We start from the raw sequence: 15,658 nt of genomic DNA, 5'->3' as shown, positions 1-15,658 counted from the left end.
TAAAAAAAAAACCAAAAACTTAAAAGTGTCTCCAAAACAATACTGCATTAATTATCGCCATTAGCATTATATTTTGAGGGAAAGATTACATGCTTTTGTTCAAGAAATATATGTTAAACCTTGGTTAAAAACAAAGAGAGGATCATCTAAGCTATTTTATATTATCTGGAAATTTAAAGTAATATTGAAAACTGTTTGTAATAAACAGGCCATTCCACTCAGCATAGGCCTAGAAGTCACTTTGCTATCACCTAGAGACTTCTGTTACAGTTATATTTAATAGAACAAGATTTAGTCCGTAACTTGGAAAGCCACGTGTGTGTTTTCATTAAGTTTACATAAGCCAGTGTGCATGGGTAGGCGATTCTTGGGCAGTTTAAGCTAAGGTGCTACGACTCCTCAGAAGGCTGCTATTTCCTGCCTCTTGCCCCTCTTCCATTTCTTCTCTTCCATCTTTCTGGCCTCAAGTCCGTGCACCAGCAGCACATACAAGCAAGACCACGCAGCCAGTAGAAAGTGAGGGGTGTTCAAGGCCACCAGGACCACAATTAGAAGACAGTGAACTAGACTCCCAAATGGCATACATACATCACTGCATTTATGCTATCGAGAAATGTCTTCTCTCACAGCTCACGGTCAAATGCCGTTGAAGCATGCTGGAGCTTGAAAACAGTCAGAGACCAAGGTGATACAACTCTCAAACCAGAGTGCACCAACGAGAAAAATGGGACCTTTGCAGAGCAGGACAGCGTTTCAGCAGGAAATGAGCTTAAATCAAGAAGGTAATTTCCTTTTCCAGACTTAGCACCCCAAGAGATTAGGAATCTGACATTGCTTGAGATTCCAGCCCAATCCTAGGGGGAGTATTTTTGATATTCCCAAAGCTTGCATCATCAGGAAGTGCAAGCAATGACTTCCAAACTGCAAACTTTAAAAAAGTGGCGCTTTCCCAATGAGACTGTACTTACGGAGGCTGCCCAGGCTGAATTTCCAGAACATATTTTAGTACATTATTTAATAAAACAACAAAAACTCACATCAAAAGAACAAACCTAGGGGCCCCTCTGAGCCTTTGTATCCTGCTGCTAGGCCATCTTTTGAACTTACTAAGGTAACCGCTTCTACAGCATGCCAGACTTTGATCAAATTTGGCCTAGTTATTATTCTCTTTTGAGCCACAGACTTTCAAACCAAGATCATTTAAAGCTCTACTGAATAGGGGCATGTCTGTTCATTAAAAAAGAGAAAAGCTGCTGGGTACCAGGTGAGAAGAATGGAAAACTGAAAAAATATGGGTGATTCTCATTATATCCTTTCTCTCTGGTTCAGTGATTTTATGTGGCTAATTGCCTCATCCTCTCTTAACACCTATTCTCACACCCAGCACATTTAACACCTCACCGGCTGTATTTCTCTGCTTTCATCTGAGCTGGGTGGTGTGAAATGAGTCTGTGCTAGGGAACGGCATCTGCTGAGGGTCAGGCTGGCCTTTCATTTCCCATCCTGCCTCTCACTGGGTCCTGAACGCTTATTAAGCACGCACCATAGTGAAGAGGAAAGAGATGTAGGTCCGGGGTCTCTACACTCAGCAAGGAGGGAGGTGAGACAAGGACACTAAGTATGAACAGGCAACTGGAGTATTATTATAATTTTTACCTTTATCTTGTTTCTAAAATGGCTTTGAAATAGCTAGGGGAAGCAGCAACAATAACGGTTTCTATTTCTTGGACCTTACTCTGTGTCAGGCACTTAGACAGGTGCCTAGACATTAAAGCAGCTCATCTCATGAGACAAGGACTGTCATTCTAATTTGACAAGTCAGGAAGTGGAGGCCCAGAAAGGTCAAATAACCTGCTCCAAACCTCACAGTTAAGAACAGAGGCAAGATTCACCCCAGGTCTGATGACGCCAAAGCCTTTCCACGGCTGAGGGTTGTAACGGAAGAGGAAAAGCACGTTTCTAGCTAGAGTGACCCAGCAAGGCCTCAGGGAGAAGCCAGTGTCTGAGCTGGGCCAGCTTCAGGAACCAGGAATTCACACCGCCCAGTGGGAACAGGGCAAGAAGAATTCAGGAATTCGGGAACCCAGTCTATTACCCGTGAAACCAGCCTCTGAAGCATCCAGTCCTTCCTCCTTGTGAGGGGGGGGGCAGCCACAGGACTGTCCCCGGATCCTCCCTGCCCCACAGACTGGATGCTGCACACCACTGAAACCGAAACTGCCCTTCCTGTGGTCTCTCAGAAGTCCATTCATGAACGTGTTGGCTTCCACACACGAGAACTTGCCTGGCTCTAGAAGTGCCTCTCTGCCTGCACGTTCGCATTGCTCCTGCGTTTGCTGCGTCAGACATTTACAGAAAACCTGAACTAGATGCCACTGAAGCTGGACAGAGGCGAGAGACCAGTGACTAGCCCCTCAGCAGGCACTGCTTCAAATGAGAAGCAGACATAACTTTCTGGCATCTCGTCTTCTCTGTTTAATTACCCTTGAATGGGTAATGACATGACACGTCCGTGGACATCCTCACCTGTGAAGGCAGAAGGTCGGAAGGCAGCCAAGCGGGGCAACAAATTCAGGATTGTCATTTGGATCAGCGAGTTCTTGCTATTCCTGCACTTCAGCACCCACTGGCACACCTGAGACAGGAAGGACACAGGGTTGGCAAAGGAAAGGGAGGCGTGGAGCTTGGGAGAAGAGGGAGTGGACCTCCTGCCACTGACCTGATCAAATTTCTCCTCCATCAAGTCTCTGCAGCAGCGACTCTCCACCAGGGTGGACTTCGCTGGGCTGGGGGAAGCCCCGAAGCCCATGAGGCCTTGGTGAGAGCTGTACCCCAGCAGTCCCACCAAGGCGTTTGACTGCTGGGGCTGCATGGCCTGGAAACTGGTGAAGGGGGTGATGTGACGAGGTTTCGTTCCGAAGCCCATGAGATCCTTGCAGTACTTGTCATGTACCAATTGCTGCTGTGTGATTTCTTCCATTTCTTCTCTCAGGCGCTATATACATGGGGGAAGAGTCACCTTTACTTACAAGTGGCATTTGCCTAGGCACCAGGGAGTCTGCCGACAACACGAGCCCAACCCTGAAATGCAACTCTTCCCACAGTGGGCGGCGGCCACTCTTCATCTCTAGGATTCGATTTCCCCAGAACCTTGCAGGGGGCCTGAATCTGTTCTAATTTAGGCAGAAGAGCACCACCTACTGAACAATGAAGCAGCAGCAGGGGTCTGGCCCCCAAGAACCCCCTACCCCACCCTTGGTTTGGGAAAGCTGACTTGCGGATGGCTGTGACAACAGACCTAGGATCTAGCAACGGAGCCTCCTGCGAGGGTGAGCGGCAGCCCCAAGCCAGCATCCTGCTAAGGACGTTCTGCTCTCCCTCTTCTCACCAGAAATGCAGGTAGAGACAACTCAGGCAAGTTAATGTTCTCAGAGTCCTAGGAACGCCATACGAGGCATGGAGTACACTGACTGGCTGAGAACCCCCATCTCTCACCTACTCAAAGGGCTGCTTAATAACTCATTCTCCAGCTTTCCAAATTGAGGAAGATACAAACCAATTAATTTCCAAACTTCTAACTCTTTCCACAGATATTTTCATTTTTCAGAAAATCTTATCCACTATTCTTGTCAAGGTCACCAGGACTCTTAGGCTGCTACACTGAATAGTCTGCAGCACCTGATCCAACTTAGTGTTTCCTCCTCCTTGAAACCCCTTCTTCCCTTGGCTCCTTGGACGCTGAGCTTTGCTGGCGCCCCATCCCCACCCCTGCTGCTGCTCCTTCTTGGTCTCCCTTGGTTCTTCCTCATCTCCCGACCTCAGGTTCTCAGCCCCCATCTCTCCTCCAACTATCCTAGTTCCCCGGGGGTCCTCATCCAGTCTCACGACTGGAAATAACATCTATATGCCAGTGACCTCCCCAATCTGTCTCTCTTGCTCAGATCTCTCCCCAGAGCTACTCAATAACTCCGCTCAGATGCCCAACACGCATCTTAAACTTAACACGCTCAAAAGCAAACTCCTGACCTTCTACCCCAGACCTGTTCCTCCCATCTCAGTAGATGGCAACTCTACCCTTCTAGTTGCTCAGGCCCCAAACCTTGACCCTTCTTTCTCTCCTATCGACCTCCAAATCCCTTGTACCCCGACAGCTCCCACTACTGCTGAGACGCTGCAGTTCCCCCCTGACTAGACTCCTGGCCTCAGCCCTGGCCCCTCCCGTAATCCATTCCCAACACAGTCTGTACAGGGGCGTCTGAGACCCTGGGTAACGAGCCCCCTCCCTGCCCCAGGTATTCCCCCAACCCCATCTCCCAGCTCCTCTCACTCAGCTCAGTCACAGCGGCAATCTTGCTCCCTTCATAAAGCAGCACATTCCTGACACGGGGCCTCGTGCTTCCAGGACCAGTGGTCTGGAAGACAGCTCATCCCCAGAGGTTTGTATGGCTGTTTTCTTACCTCCTTCATGGCTGTGCCCAAACATCATCATATTTTAAAATGTAATCCCTGATCCATGCTAGTATCCCCTATTCCTTTTCCCTGCCCTACTTTTCTCCGCAGCATTTATCACCATATGCTACACTATGTATTTTTACTTATTTATGTATTGTCTGCCTCCCCTTGCTAGAATGTACTGTTTTATTCACTGCTGCCTTATTCTTCTAGCTCTTAGGACACGGTATAGCTGGCCCACAGTAGGTGCTCAATTAGTATTTGCTGAATGAATGAAAAAGTTATGAAATTGTAACACCTCACATTTGGATAGTTCTTTATAATTTACAAAGCACCATCACAAGTACTATTTCATTTAAACCTATCAGTTAGGTGATATTGCCCTATTTTACTGGAAGAAAACAAAGATCCCAGAGCTGTGTGGGGTACAGTGGAAAGTACCACATTATACTTGGGTGGGGAAAACTCTGAGGGTGACCATTTACGGAACGCCCACTAGGTATCAGGTGTTGTGCTAAGCACCTCACACATACTTAGAAACCTCACAGAAGCCCAATGAGGTGGATAAGATCCCCATTAAAATTGAGGAAAATAAGGAGGGAAAGTAATTTACCCGTGTCACACAGTATAGAGGAGTGGGGATCCAAAGCCAGACTCGCTGTGTCTCTACACATACTGCAGCACACGCTGCTCCCACATCTAGGGCACAGCCATCACCAGATGATCGCTGGGTCTACGAAAGCAGGAAGCCCTGGGGGGAAGTCCACACCAACTAGCTCCCCCAGGAAGACTCACAGGTGGGGCTCTACCTCCCAGATATGCCCTGAATCTGGTGTCAGTGGACTGACCCTGAATCTACTTTTGTGTCTACGCTGCCAGTGCCAGTCGAAGCCACCACCACTGCTCGCCCAGGTGACTGCAATCGCCTCCTGGGGCAGCCGTGAGAATACGACCTCCAGCTACCAGGAGAGTAACCGACCCAGGGCCCCAGCCGCTACTCTGAAATCCATGGTCACGTCTGTGCCAAGGCCACACTTTCCGTGAGCTGCTTCTAGCCGATGACGAACACAGTAGGAAGGCTACGGTGGGCCTCCTCTTGACGGCCAGCTCTGGCCTGAGGACCCTGTGATGGCTCCGCACAGCAGACTAGGGTGCTTCCATCCAACTTTTCCTCCCGCTCTTGTTCTCTCAGGGTCAGATCCGCACTGAGGCCTGATGGTTCTCCCAGCCTCTCCCAGCTCCCTGCCCACTTTCTCTCAAAGCTTATTTCCCTAATACAGTCCTTGCACTTTTAAACCCACCTTTGCAGCTGCTTCTTGAGCCAGCACACCTCCTAACTCACCTCCCTGCTTCCCTTCCTGCCTCTCCACAAGCTCTTCCCCACAAGTAGCCAATGACTGTTAAAGATGGATGCCATCATGTCATCCTGTGGACACAGCCCTGTGAGGAGAACGGGAGCCAGTAGGGGCCATGAGCTGTGAGGCCCCCGGTGCGGCCCCTCCCGCCCTCTCCCTTGCTCACGGTGCACCAGCCACACTTCCCTTCTCGCCTGAACTTATCAAACGCTCTTCCACCTCAAAGCCTCTGCCTGGAGCACCCCCTCCCTGCCCGCTGCAAGGCTGGCTCCTCCATGTCATGCGGTCTCAGCTCAAACGGCACCAACCTCAGGGAGGGAGTCACCCGCACCCCTGTTACCCACCACCCCATTTCCTCGCAGAACTTGCTGCTACCTGAAATGTTCCTATTTATTTGTCTATTGCCTGCTCCCCCAACAAAACGTCAGCTCTTTGAGGACAGGGATCTTGCCTCGTCTCGCCCCCAGAATGGCACGTGAGAAGACTGGACACCCTCAGACGCGCTTCTCACCTCTCCCTCCATGCTGCTGATGCGAACCAGCTCGTTGAGGATCAGTAAGGCTCCGTGGATCCGATCATCGCGATTCATGCCCTTCTCCTTGGCCAAGGTCTCGTCAAACCCCTTCTCTGCTTCCTCAAACGTGTGCTACGGAGAGATACAGAATGCCTAAACTACCCAACGTCCAGAGTTAGAAAGCAGCCCCACCCATCTATATGGGGGGTTCTGAGGTTACCATGCCTGCTAAGGGCCTCGTGCCAGTGTCACCAACAATCCCAACTCATTGAGCTCTCTCGTTTCATTTAGCTTCAACTCTCACAACAATACCACGAGGGAGACACCACTACCGCCCCTATTTAATAGAGAAAAAACAAGAGGCTCAAAGAAGCTAAGTGACTTGTCCAAGGTCACAGAGCGGCCAAGACGAGAACCCAGGTCTCCAATCCCAGGTTCCCATGTTCAGGGCTCTTTTTGTAGGACAAGGGTCCTTAGCAGGTTCACTTGGCAGCGGCAGTCAGCACAGGACTCTCGATACTACAGGAACACTGGCATCTCTCCAGAGACGCCCATATTTCTATATTTTAACACCTCTGAAAAAAGATGTCTTATAATTGTTGATAAGAAGGCAGTGAGTTTAACTGGCACTACAGTCTCACTCTTAGTGGCACATAAAGCAATGGTGTGGCTATTGATAAATCTTTGCTTTCGTGAAAAACAATAAAATAACTACTGATTCATACTGAGCTTAAAAAACCATGGGAGATCAAAGCAGACAGGATACTTGCTCTTTGGCAAGGGGCCTGCTGCTGCCCTGTAGGCCCGATGATACTCTACGCAAATGCGCTTTGCTGGAGGTTGGAATGGAACCATCTCCTCACCCTGTACCACTGTGGCTTCTGCATCTCCTTTGGCTCCCGCTGGGTGGTGAGGATCAGACAGGCACGAAGGGCAGCAACAGCTCCCTCACGGATGGCCTGTTTGGGGTCCCACACGGCCACAAAAATATTGTCAAAGAAGGGCTGCACTTGCTGGAAGAAGAAGGTGGGGACGCTGATGGCCAGCTCACGAAGAACCAGGACCTGGGAGAAAAGGCACAGAGAACTTTCATCTGGGTCAGAGTCTTGTTCTCTCAGGAACACAGCCTCCTGTCATCCTAGAGCCTACATACACTAGCAAAAGAGCACACTTGCCCATTCTTCTAGCTCAGAAATTCTGGGGACCTAGGAAGGAGAGTGAAATTGATCAAACATTTCAGTGTTCATTATCCTAGGGTGTTTAGAAGCAGAATGCTTGTAACGTTAGTACACAAGTTCTGAAAGGGCAGACGTGTTTAATGCTTTGTACACTGCTCTACTGATAGCCTAGAATGCGCCCGAAATACAGCAGGCATTCAATCAACATTGTATTGAATGAATGAATAATCCTGTTTAATATTTAATCTTGCTATTATTTTCATCTGACCCTGGAAAAACTGAAGGTTCGGAGGCTGCCCCAAGTTACAGAGTGAGGAAGTAGCACCAGGGTCCATGTGTGGGCCCCTCACCCACGCCGGCTCCCTCCTTGTGGTGCTGTCCCCGAAAGAGGGAACCGACTGGAAAGGATCCAACTGAAGCTTCTGATCCCCATCACATTCATTCATAGATTCTCTCTCTTAAGGACAGACTCTCCCCCATCTCACAGCCTGGATTCCTAGCCCATCAACCAGCCTCTTTCAGGGATGAGCCTCAGAAAGCAATGAGTATGTGCGTCTAGAAGAAGAGGGTAAGAAGCCACCACTTCCTCAATTGAAGAATAGCCAACGGGAAAGAGGAAGTCTGGACTACGTACCGACCGATCAATAAATGACTAAAAAACACACAGGAAAGGCCTGGGAGAAGGCAGGCCAACTCTCCCAGCGCGGGGAGCGAGTCCCTCCCCGGCTCCTCTCTTCAGCCCAGTACTCCCATCTTCCCACAGGATATGGAGGGGCCTTGACAGATGGATCCTACAGATGGCGCGGTGGTCTGGGGCTTTGTAAGCCTCTTGGCTTGTGGCTTCTTCTCTTGCCTACAGCTGAGGGGGTGCCTCCTGCCTGGGAGGCATTTTTGATTCTGGAAAACTGGAGGTCAGGATAAGCACTGCACATAGGGCTGCCTCTCAAGCAACAAAAGAGAACGTTAAGCCTCCCCTTCAGGTACGGAGCTCAGGGTGAAGAGAGAAAGGGATTCAGGACAGAACCAAAGGCCACCAAGAAGCCCAGTGCCTTTGCCTGGAGCGTCCCCTCTCATTCTTTGCCTTTCAGGGACCTGAGCACATCGTGTGAAGGACCCCGACGTGGAGCCACCACTCGCCACGCACTCACAGCTGCATGTCTCCGGCCCTCGTTGCGGTCAGCACCCAGCCATTCCAAGGCTCGCTTCACCTCAAACTCCACATACTCAGCGGTAAAAGTGTCCCCTGCCATGGCGAGGCGACCAATGGCCTTGGATGCCATTTCCATGACAACTGGGTCATTGGAGGGGAGGAGGTTCCGAAGGTAGTTAGCAAATCTTCCGATTCGGGTGGCATTCCCACCTTCCACTCCTATGAGGCTGGCTGGAAAAGAGAGGAAAGCAAAAGGTGAGGAAGGGCACACGCTGTCCAGGAAAGTATGCTGCCTTCAGAGGAAAGCTAGCCAGTGACCCCCTCCTCTTACTTTAAGTGCAGACTGCAATTTCCAGACAGTAAGGATGCAAATAATTTTCATCTTAACCAACAGATTTCATATTTGTGCCAGAACTACTTATATAAAGCAAAATAACCTCATTTTAGTATACATAATTTGTTTTCCCAAGAAGAAAAGGAAAACAAACTGGGTCTGAATAATAGTTCACAGGACGGAAGACCAGTCCCTGGAGGTTGACAATTACCTGCCTTTCATTCACTGCACCCCAACTTTACTTTTCTATTCGTAAGCCCCACTATGCCAAACTTTGCTCTACAGAGAAACCAGAGCCTGCATTTTTGCAGTGGAAAGAAAGCAGGCTTCTAGTTTCAGTTCAGGCACACTGACCCTAGAAAAGTCGCTTAACAGTTCTGAGATTCCATATCTGAAAAAACCTGCTTTGTCGATGTCCCAGGACTATTGCTAGAATTAACAGCTGGATAAGTACACTGAAAGCCACAAGCCTCCTTAAAATTCATTAAACAAATGTGAACTAAGTGTCCAGTAAGAAGCAGACCCAGGGTGCAGTAGACACAAAGCTGAAGAGTCCTTTATTCCCAGTTCTCACCTTACCAGAAACTCTGTCCTTACCTATGGCCAAGATGCCACCTTTCCTCTCATTGGCATCTGAGCTGGAAACCAGTTCAAAAATGTGATGGTTCAGCTGATCATAGAAGCGAGTAGACTCTTCTTGACTCATCTACAAAAGAAGATGTGCTCAGAACAGTTTATAATGTCTCCCTAGTGGTGGGGTGGCTTCCAAAGACTAGGACCCGAGAGGCAGCCAGGAGGTACAGTTCCAGCCAAAGATGACATGGCTACTGCCTATTTCTATAGTTTCAAACTGAAGAGCAATTCATCGGTGTATTTAACAAATACTTATCGAGTATCTACTCCTCTGCAGGACATGTCCCGTCCCAGATTCTACCTAGTACCAAGGGTATAAGAATAAACAAGACATTGTCCCTGACCTCAAGTCTGGTCTCTATTTAGAAAGCCCCAGGACTTTCCTGGTGGCACAGTGGTTAAGAATCCGCCTGCCGATGCAGGGGACATGGGTTCAAGCCCTGGTCCGGGAAGATCCCACATGCCACGAAGCAACTAAGCCCGCGAGCCACAACTACTGAGCCTGCGTACCTAGACCCTGAGCTCCGCAACAAGAGAAGCCACAGCAATGAGAAGCCCCCGCGCTGCAAGGAAGAGCAGCCCCCGCTCAAGGCAACTAGAGAAAGCCCGTGCACAGCAATGAAGACACAACACAGCCAAAAATAAAAATAAATAAATAAATAAAAATTAAGGGGAAAAAAAAAGAAAGCAAGCAAGCCCCAAACAACCAACTCGTCAAACCCATCCCAACCACTGTTATCAGGCAGAAAGTGTGGAAGGTCTGGAATGTGGCATGAAAAAGAAAAAAAATGAAAAGCAGCAGCCGACTCCTAAAATATCACAACATAGGAAATGCCACAGAAATGTGTAACTGCAAAGGAACCTGCCCATTCTACAGACATGAGAAATCGGTGCCTTTCTAAAATGGAATCTCTGCATTTTCCGAGTCCTCACTTAGCTGTCAAGAGGCATCTAAACCAGGGGTGGTATATGTCACCCCAACACTCCATGATGAACGGCCCGAACCACAGCAATCCCAACCTCTCGGAGCTCCATGGTGACATAGTGCTGGAGCTCCTTGGCGGCTTTGGCCCTGGTCTCCTCATTCCGGCTCTTCAGGCCGCAGGCAAACTGCTGCAGGACGCTCACATTGCTGGATGCGGTGGTAGCTGTGGCAGCGGCGGCAGGGCCGGTTCCAAGCATCTTGCCCTGAGGTTCTTCGGAGAGAAGCTTCCTTTAATATTCTGAATAACAAACCATGGCGATGAACTCATTTATGGCCCCAGCTCCTCAACACAGATCTTCACCCTATCCACGTCAGGCTGGGGATCCTAAAAAGGTTGGGATACCTCACTAAAAAACATGCAGAGAGACTTGATTTATTCAACAATGACTGATGTTTAAAAGAGGCAGCATAGGAGAGAGGGTCAAATTATGGGCTGTGCTGCCAGACTACCTGGGTGTGAATCCAGTCCAAAATTATATACCTTGAGGAAAGATACTTAAAATGTCTCAGTTTCCTAAACTGTAATAAGAGGATAACAGCACCTAACTCATAGGATTGATGTAAGGATTAAATGAGTTAACACACTAAACAGTTAAAAAGTGCTTAAAATAGTGCCAGGCGCACAGTGAGTTCTTAATAGTTGTTAGCTATGATTATCATTATGACTACTACGTACATGGCACAGAGTCAGGTACTAGAGGTGGGGAGGTAGAGAGAAAATAAAGCATGCCTAAGACTGTCCTTTTCCTCCAGGAGTTCAATTTAAAGAGGGAAACTGATTATTATTCTGTAGCAGCACTGCCCAATAGAAATACAAGCCACAAATGTAAAAATAACTTTCAATTTCCTTGTAGCCATATCGAAAAGGTAAAAAGAAACAGGCAAAATTAATACATTTTATTTAACCCAATACATCCCAAATATCATTTCAACATGTTATCAATATAAAAATTATTGATATATTTTTCTATTCTCTTTTTTGTACTAAGTCTCCAAAATCTAGTGTGCATTTTACACTCAGGGCAATCTCAACTTGGACCAATCACATTTCAAGTGCTCTAAGCCACATGTGGCTGATGGTTATTGTATAGGACAGCACAGTTCTATAGAACATTAGCACTTGGAACGTGCTCTAAAAGAGACTGATTTGTTTCTCAGATCACTCATTCATTCCTCAGTTATGCCCTGTCCCTTCCCTCAATAAGCTTACAGTCTAGGGGGAAATACAAATAATCAGGCGACCACAATAAAGTGGCCATGATAGCGCTCTGGCAGACTGCTATGGCAGTAACACATGCACCTTTCCTAGGTATGTCCGGATTTTATATTAGAAAATCAAAATTTCTTATTTTTCAAAGAATTTGTGAAACGCAGAGGAAAAAAAACAAACAGGGAATAATTGGTTCTGAAAAGCTTTTAAATACTCCAGTGCCGAGAAGAGTGCAGAAGGAAGTGTCAGCCTTCAGGAGAGAGGAAACCCAAGGACTCCAGATGAGAAAACCAGAGTGTGTGCGCTTGTCTGGGGGAGGGAGGCTAGCAAGGAATTTCCAGTCTCAGGAAGGAACCAGCATATCTTTATAAGGTCTAAGGCCCACAGGCCATCTGCTCCAGGGAGAATTCAATTAAAATACTAGAAGTTAAATCCGAAGGGTCGTGGCGAGGGCTTACAGAAGTTAAAAGTCAGGTGGGGGCGGGGGAAGCTCGGATGGAACCGAGCTCACCTCCGGGGAATGGGTCCTTGAGAGGCCTCCACGGTGGACCGCAAGGGGCTGACACTGACATTGGTCCTCTTTGAGGACAATTTGTAGGGTGCTCTGAAGAAGGGGTGACTGATGGGCAAGGAGACCCAAAGGCGCCCCAGCAATACAGGAGCTGATGGGCCGGCCTTCGTGGCGCCAGAGACGCACAACAGGCTAAAGGGTTCGGGGGTTTCCTGCGGGTTCGGGAGGAGGTGGGCGTTGCCTCGGGGGTGCGGGTCCAGGGCTCAGGCGGCGCCCAACTCCGTGGGGGCCAGTACTGAGGGGACCCCACGTCCCAGACGGACGACTTCCCGGGGTCCCCCCACGGACCAGGTTGACCGTGGGTCTGGAAATTCCGCCGCCTTGGAGGGGTCGGTGCCAGGTCCCAGACTCACCGCGCGGCTTCGGCCAAGGCCTCAGCTGCCGCCGCCAGCACCGGTACCGCCGCTTCAGGCCGCCGACCCCACCACCCGCCTTCCCCGCTGTCCTCTAAGCCGGGCGGGAGGGAAGGCGGGCTCCCAGCCCTAAGGACCAATCGACGGGCGTAAGAAGAAGATGGACTGGAACATCGGCCAATAGGCATTAAGGAGAAGTGAGGCTTCGGGACCCGGCTTCTCAAGGGGGCGGGGACTGTTCAAATAGACAAACCCCGTGGCCAGTGGCAGGCGAAAGGAGGCTTAGGTCCACTCGGGAGAACCAATCGGTCGTGAGTTGACTTCAGTCACTTCCACGCACACATCCGGTGCATCGCTACTATAATTCCCCTCTGCACCTGGGCCGTGGAGGTGCGTATTCCGCTGTCTGGGTACCGTGGAATGGAACCACGAGGCGGTAAGCGGAGGTTCGCGACCCCGCCGGATTTAATTTTCGAGACCAGAGTGTGAGCGATGCCAGCGCCTTGTAATCACTGGAGCAAAAGAAGTGGAATTTTCGGACTAGCGCTACTTGTGCGTCCGCGATTTCTCTTTTGTGAAATGTAATACGCATTTGAAAGCGTTTTTAGATTTCCCCACTTTTCCAAAATTATCTAGCTCACAAGATCATCCGCGAGAAACCGTAGACAAGTTTTAGCTAAATAAGCTGCTCGTAAACAAATAATTTCAAAGTAGTATCATTTAAAAAACATCCTTTCGAAAATCAATAGCAAAAATGGAATTTGACTACATCTCTTTTTTAAAAAAAATCACGGTCTGTTTATTATAATAAGCACTGAAAATTCCTAAATACCTCACAATAGGAGTCCGATTAAATAAAATACAGTAAGTTATATTAAGGAAAATGTAGGTAGCCATTAATAATCGTAATGTAGATGAACATTTGCTAAGAAGGAAAAGGGTTCACAATTATACCGTGTAAGTATAATATAACCTATTAAAAATTTATATGTTTCTTATGTGTCTATGTTCACATGGGGAAAATATACAACTAAGATGTAATGGAATTTGGGGAAGGCATATTTTTTCTTTACACATTACCATCATTTACTTTTTTACTTTAATTAAATAAAAAGTGTTTGTTGAAGAGGTGTGAGTTTCCAGAAGTACTAAATTACCAAATAAAAGAGGTTTGGTAATGTTCTGTGGCTAAAAAACGCTTTGGCAGATTTAAGAGAAAAAGAAGTTATGACTACTTTTTTTTTTTTTTGATGTGGACCATTTTTAAAATCTTTATTGAATTTGTTACAATATTGCTTCTGTTTTATGTTTTGGTTTGTTTTGGCCATGAGGCATGTGGGATCTTAGCTCCCTGAGGGGATCAGACCCACACCCCCTGCATTGGAGGGTGAAGCCTTAACCACTGGACCGCCAGGGAAGTCCCATGACTATTTCTCTAGATTTAGAATCTTTACACTGATTCTTCTGTGAAATAATTGTTTCTCTGAATTTCTTATTTTTCACTTGTTTTCAACATCTCTATATTTAGTCGTTAAACATTTTTGAATATGTAATACATTTACTATTCAAATCTCAAAATAATTAAAAATTATGCTTATCATTATAAGTCTTGCTCCACCCCTGCCCCTTCACTAATTTTCTTAGTTCTTATGTATCTCTAGATTTTACATTTTTTACATTTCTATGTAAATAAAAGACAAATATAAATATATATTCTTACTTCCCTCTTTTGTTACACTATATACACTGTTCTGTACTTTTTAAAATTCTAGGATACCTTGGCTTCCCTGGTGGCGCAGTGGTTAAGAATCCGCCTGCCAATGCTAGGGGACATGGGTTCAAGCTCTGGTCCGGGAAAAACCCCACATGCTGCGGAGCAGCTAAGCCCGTGCGTCACAGCTACTGAGCCTGCGCTCTAGAGCCCGCGAGCCACAGCTACTGAAGCCCGCGTGTTGCAACTACTGAAGCCCACGTGCCTAGAGCCTGTGCTCCGCAGCAAGGGAAGCCACCGCGATGAGAAGCCCATGCTCGCCGCAACTAGAGGAAGCCCGCGCGCAGCAACGAAGACCCAATGCAGCCAAAAGAAATAAATTAAATAAATAAATTTATTATTTTTTTAATTCTACGGTATCTTAAAGTTCTTTCTTACTGTATAGAAGGCTTCCTTGTTCTTTTGTTATTCTTATAGCTGCATAGTGTTCCATCACATGGATATATCATAATTTATATTTCCATTTCTCTGTTGATGGACACGTGTTATTTTCAAATTCATGCTATTACTAATGATGCTGCAATGAATGCCTTTGTAGATATATAATTTTATTCCCTGGCAGCTATACAAAATAGTACCAAAAATGCGATTATAGGGTCAGAGGGTAAATGCATGTGTAATTCGATGGATATTGTCAAATTCATCTCTGTAAGGGAGGTATCAATTTTTATTTCCACCAGCAATATATGAGGTTTTTGTCTCCCTAAGACGTGGTATGGCCCTGTTTTCTAATTAACAATCACAGATGGTTTTATAGAATAGTAATCAGTGCATTTATAGGTCTCTTTTCAGTTTACTCAGAGCTTTCTTGTCCATTATGTTAACATAATAACTAATATTTATTGAGCACTTACAAGCTATCAGGCGTTTTGGCGGACCTTATAGAGTAGTGGCTAAAAGCATCTTGGAGTCAAAACTAACCGAATCTGAAACTTAGCTCCAACATTTACTGACTATATGAGAAAGCACTTATGTACCTATTTCCTTATTTATAAAACTAGAAGGATTATAATGCACCTACTTCGGTAGGTGGTATTGTGTGGGTTAAATGCTAATACATGTAAAATACCCAAAACACTGTATGACACATATGAACAGTCAGTAAATGCTGTCACTGCTGTTCCTGAACATCTCTATGAATGAGGCAGTTCA

At 47.2% G+C, this 15,658-nt stretch overlaps 1 protein-coding gene across 3 annotated transcripts in view; it reads right to left on the bottom strand.

The window, feature by feature from the left end:
• The window catches only part of MTOR (mechanistic target of rapamycin kinase), a 117,502-nt gene extending 104,668 nt beyond the window's left edge, over positions 1–12,834 (bottom strand). The window contains exons 1-8 of one of the 3 annotated variants that reach the window (XM_082660176.1): positions 12,736–12,834; positions 10,637–10,926; positions 9,581–9,689; positions 8,648–8,880; positions 7,185–7,385; positions 6,319–6,453; positions 2,720–2,995; positions 2,527–2,635 (exon numbers count right to left, since the gene is read on the bottom strand). In XM_082660176.1, coding sequence (XP_082516302.1) covers positions 2,527–2,635; positions 2,720–2,995; positions 6,319–6,453; positions 7,185–7,385; positions 8,648–8,880; positions 9,581–9,689; positions 10,637–10,798 — 1,225 coding nt within the window. In that variant the 5' untranslated portion in view covers positions 10,799–10,926; positions 12,736–12,834. The remainder of the gene's footprint in view (positions 1–2,526; positions 2,636–2,719; positions 2,996–6,318; positions 6,454–7,184; positions 7,386–8,647; positions 8,881–9,580; positions 9,690–10,636; positions 10,927–12,735) is intronic. The other 2 variants (XM_082660178.1, XM_082660177.1) reach the window with 2 other exon arrangements.
• Between the last annotated feature and the right edge of the window lie 2,824 nt (positions 12,835–15,658).

The sequence above is a fragment of the Grampus griseus genome, assembly GCF_964374135.1.
Source record: "Grampus griseus genome assembly, chromosome: 1".
In the NCBI taxonomy this organism is placed as follows: Eukaryota; Metazoa; Chordata; class Mammalia; order Artiodactyla; family Delphinidae; genus Grampus; species Grampus griseus.
The sequence above is the reverse complement of the archived record's forward strand: the minus strand, read 5'-3'. Positions and strand labels throughout refer to the sequence as shown.